The sequence below is a fragment of the Nerophis ophidion genome, linkage group LG14, assembly GCF_033978795.1.
Source record: "Nerophis ophidion isolate RoL-2023_Sa linkage group LG14, RoL_Noph_v1.0, whole genome shotgun sequence".
Taxonomy (NCBI): Eukaryota; Metazoa; Chordata; class Actinopteri; order Syngnathiformes; family Syngnathidae; genus Nerophis; species Nerophis ophidion.
In genome coordinates this window covers 24,388,121-24,392,941 of record NC_084624.1, presented here as the reverse complement: position 1 = coordinate 24,392,941, position 4,821 = coordinate 24,388,121, and the positions used below count along the sequence as shown (strand labels likewise).

General features: G+C 33.4%; 1 protein-coding gene and 1 long non-coding RNA gene across 3 annotated transcripts in view; both read left to right on the top strand.

The window, feature by feature from the left end:
- Positions 1-381, top strand: part of LOC133568334 (uncharacterized) — an 8,310-nt gene extending 7,929 nt beyond the window's left edge. The window contains exon 4 of one of the 2 annotated variants that reach the window (XR_009809574.1): positions 1-381. This exon is cut by the window's left edge and continues 335 nt beyond it. This is a non-coding gene — a long non-coding RNA (uncharacterized LOC133568334). The other variant, XR_009809573.1, reaches the window with a different exon arrangement.
- A 2,018-nt stretch (positions 382-2,399) lies between these two features.
- LOC133568940 (uncharacterized) lies at positions 2,400-3,658 on the top strand. The gene is made up of 2 exons (XM_061921122.1): positions 2,400-2,741; positions 2,837-3,658. The coding sequence occupies exons 1-2, from the start codon at positions 2,537-2,539 to the stop codon at positions 3,070-3,072; spliced, it is 441 nt and encodes a 146-aa protein (XP_061777106.1). The 5' UTR covers positions 2,400-2,536; the 3' UTR covers positions 3,073-3,658.
- The last annotated feature ends 1,163 nt before the right edge of the window (positions 3,659-4,821 follow it).

Genomic DNA, 4,821 nt, shown 5'->3' with positions numbered 1-4,821 from the left:
GCACAGACGGGCGGCATAGCTCGGTTGGTAGAGCGGCTATGCCAGCAACTTGAGGGTTGCAGGTTCGACTCCCGCTTCCGCCATCCTAGTCACTGCCATTGTGTCCTTGGGCAAGACACTTTACCCACCTGCTCCCAGTGCCCCCCACACTGGTTTAAATGTAACTTAGATATTGGGTTTCACTATGTAAAGCGCTTTGAGTCACTAGAGAAAAGCGCTATATAAATATAGTTCACTTCACTTCACTTTATAAGATAGAATAATAATAATAGAGTAACCCAAATATTAATTGTGAAGAAACTGCTGCGTTGTTGTCATGTGACGTCCGTGTTCTTACACTGTGAGCTTCTCTTCAGTAAACAACTTAACAATACTATAATTGTCTCATCTGATTATTGTTTCTGCAGCTGACCTTCCCGTGTGAATAATACCTGCTTAGCACACACACCTTATTTGGAATCCATGACGCAGCATCATCTTATTACAGAGAGAAGATACTGCAGATTCTAAAGATGCTAGATTTGTACTTTACTTTATATACCATACTACACTAGAATTATATTACTTTTTCTGACTTTTTTTTTACTGTATAAAGTAAATACATTTTTAAAAATACTAAATGTAAATGATAGCACTTTAATATTTGTGCATTCTTAAAAATATCTTTATTTTCATCACTCTATATATGTATTATCATTTGAGAATTTTTTAAGAATATTTTTACATTGAATGGATTTCTTTAATGTATTTTTTATTTCTATTCCATTGTATTTACATTTCATCTACCCCTTTCCCATTGCTTTATTAATTCAGAAACAGATTATTTTATCCTTATTGTTGTGAATGTTTTGTAATATATATATATATGTATATACAGTATATATTAATCATATTTTAATGTTATGGTTATAAATTAAATGTAAAATAATGATAAAATAAATAATTCTGGATAAACATTGTATGTTTTTGTTTGGATTTTTTTTTTTCAAACAATGACAAACATGAATTATATTTGAATATTTTTAGACACAAAATGAAACTTTTGATAACTAATAATATATTATTGACATAAACAGTGTTTGGAAAGCTTACCATGATAAAAATACACATGTGCACAAGTTAATAAATTGTATAATCATTATTTATGCTGCATATCATCATACATTTGAATTATTCCAAAAGACAAAATATGGTAGATGTCACTTTATTGTAACACGTTTACACTTACATTTTAACTAATGAAAAAATATGTATAGATGAATACATAATTTCAATAAATGAATAAATAAATACATAAAGCAGTTGTGGTCCTTTATAACAACACTTTTATACTTGTATTACTTTTAATATACTATACTTACTTTTGTATTGAACTAAAAAAAAATGAAATATACAAATAAATGAATCCATACATAAATACATAAACAAATAAATAATTAATAAATAAGATAAGTACATACAGTACATTAATGCATATATCTGTCTTTTAAAACAACGCTTGCATTTTTATTATTTTTGATGTACTATACTTAGTTTTTTACTGTACTAAAAAAATAATATAAAAATAAATGAATACATACATAAATACAGAAACAAATAAATTAAAATGAATACATAAATAATAAATAAATTAAATTCATAAATCAGTTGTGGTCCTTTATAACAACACCTTTACACTTGCAATTTTATTACTATTAATATACTATACTTACTTTGTTATTGTACTAAAAAAATACATGAATACATACATAAATACATAAACAAATAAATTTAAATAAATTAATAAATAAAATACTAAATAAATAAATACATACAATGCATTCAAACCCCGGCCGAGTCATACCAAAGACTATAAAAATGGGACCCATTACCTCCCTGCTTGGCACTCAAGGCTTGGAATTGGGGGATAATTCACCTAAATTATTCCCGAACACGGCCACCGCTGCTGCTCACTGCTCCCTTCACCTCCCAGGGGGTGGAACAAGGGGATGGGTCAAATGCAGAGGTTAATTTCACCACACATAGTGTGTGTGTGACTATCAGTGGTACTTATAAGTACATAAATCAGTTGTGGTCCTTTATAACAAGACTTTTACACTTGCATTTTTATTACTATCAATATACTATACTTACTTTTTTATGGTACAAATACAAATTAAAAATCTACATAAATTAATACATAAATGCATAAACAAATACATTTAAATAAATAGAGTTATGGATTATAACACTTTTACACTTGCGTGTTTACTACTTGTGACTGTAATGTGATATTTGTCAGGTTTTATCTGCTCCTGGATCCCAAATGTCAGATGACTGAAGTATGAGTACTAATTTCCTGCTGTAGTGAAAATGTCCTGCCTGTATTTGACCCTGAGTGCTCCAAGCTGCTCTAATCTCCTTCCATCTTCAGCACAGCTCAACATTGCACATCCTTATGGACTGGAGCGGCAGAAACCTGACAATACTTCACTCTCACCGTCCAAGACCTGAAGTTAGAATGACGCCTTAGAAGAGGACTTCCTGACTGAGCGCCATGGAAGCACCAATAGACAGTTTAAGGGTTCGCTACAAAGAAGAAGATGGGACGGTGCTGTTTGAAAGCTACATTCCCCCTTCCAGGGACGCCATCCACCTGCCGACGTACGTGCTCTACCTGCTCATGGCCATTTTCATCCTGCTGGGGGTTCTCTACGCCATCATCGGACACCTCATCAAGGATCTCATCCATGACTGTGCAGGTGAGGGGTTACATTAGACATGATATCTTCTTATCACGGGCCTTATTTATCAAGATGGCACAATGTAACCTGTGGGGGGGTTTCTTGTCTCCCAGACTGGCTCTTAGGCGAGCAGCCCGAGGAGGTGGTGGTCAACTACTGTGAAGCCAAAGACAAATTCATGGCTGATTGGTGTCCGGAAACCACGCCAGAGCTGCAGGAGATGGCCCGAGCTGAAGAGAACAAGATGGCTGATAAGGACTTCATGAAGTCACCTGCTGTTTGGATTATTTCCACGGAGCCGTGTGCCACCAGGACGGGACCCCGCGTGGTGTTTGGGAAGAGGACTTAGAAAGAATATCATGTCCAATCAATGGGTGGATATTTGACTTCAATGACAAGTCACAATGTCAATTAACGACAATGTCAAGAAAAAGTGTTGAATTATTTTCTATGAAGAAATATCAATCAATCAATGTTTATCTATATAGCCGGAAATCACAAGTGTCTCAAAGGGCTGCACAAGCCACAACGACATCCTCGGTTCAGATCCCACATCATAATATAAATATAAAATACAAAAACAGATGTGTATAAAATATAGACTTTTTTTCTCATATCCTTTTTTCCCAACTTTTACAGGGCGCTGTAAGTGTGTGGGGGTGTGTATATATATATATATATGGGTGTGTACATATATGTACATATATACATATATATATGTACATACATACGTACACATACATATGTACATATATACGTATATATGTACATATATGTACATATATATACATATATATGTACATATATACATATATGTACATATATGTATATATATACATATATATGTACATATATACATATATGTACATATATATGTACATATATGCATATATATGTGCATATATATATTTAGGTACATATATATACATATATTTACACATATACACACATATATACATATATATATACATACGTACACATACATATGTACATATATACGTATATATGTACATATATATGTACATATATACATATATGTACATATATATGTACATATACGCATATATATGTGCATATATATACATATTTATGTACATATATATACATATATTTACACATATATATATACATACGTACACATACATATGTACATATATACGTATATATGTACATATATATACATATAATGATAAATGATAAATGGTTGGATTCGTATAGCGCTTTTCTACCTTCAAGGTACTCAAAGCACTTTGACACTACTTCCACATTTACCCATTCACACACACATTCACACACTGATGGAGGGAGCTGCCATGCAAGGCGCCAACCAGCACACATCAGGAGCAAGGGTGAAGTGTCTTGCTCAGGACACAACAGACGTGACGAGGTTGGTACTAGGTGGGAATTGAACCAGGGACGCTCGGGTTGCGCACGGCCACTCTCCCCACTGCGCCACGCCGTCCCTAATATATATATATATATATACATATATATGTACATATATACATATATGTACATATAATATGTATATATATATATACATATATATGTTCATATATACATATATGTGCATATATATACATATTTATGTACATATATACACATATATATATATATATATATATATAGGTGTGGGGAAAAAATCACAAGACTACTTCATCTCTACAGATCTGTTTCATGAGGGGTTCCCTCAATCATCAGGAGATTTTAATGGAAGCATTCACATACAATGGTTTATATAGGGCACAGAGTGGGTGGGTACAGGCAGGCGTAGGGTGTGGTGATCGGCTCATGTGTTACCTAGGAGGTGTTTCCGTCTGTGGCGGCATGTTGAAATGATTTCACTGCGCTTGTTGAGGGATGATAGATCTGGATGATATATAATAAACAGTTTCTCTTTTAAGCATAGGTTGCATCTTTTATTACCACTGTTGTAAGGTGTGCTGGATGCAAGAATTTGCCATGTAATTGAATATTCAACATTATTGTCTTTGAGGTTCCAAATGTGTTTGCTGAGTTCTGTAGAATTCTGCAAAGTCTGGTTTCTAAAGGAGGCGTTGTGATTATTCCATCTTGTTTCTTCGTTTCTGCTCCGTCA

Excerpts from the sequence above, each read along its gene's own strand:
- LOC133568940 (XM_061921122.1), top strand. The coding sequence starts at position 2,537 with ATGGAAGCACCAATAGACAGTTTAAGGGTTCGCTACAAAGAAGAAGAT. Across the intron at positions 2,742-2,836 it reads TCTCATCCATGACTGTGCAG|ACTGGCTCTTAGGCGAGCAG; the intron begins GTGAGGGGTTAC and ends CTTGTCTCCCAG.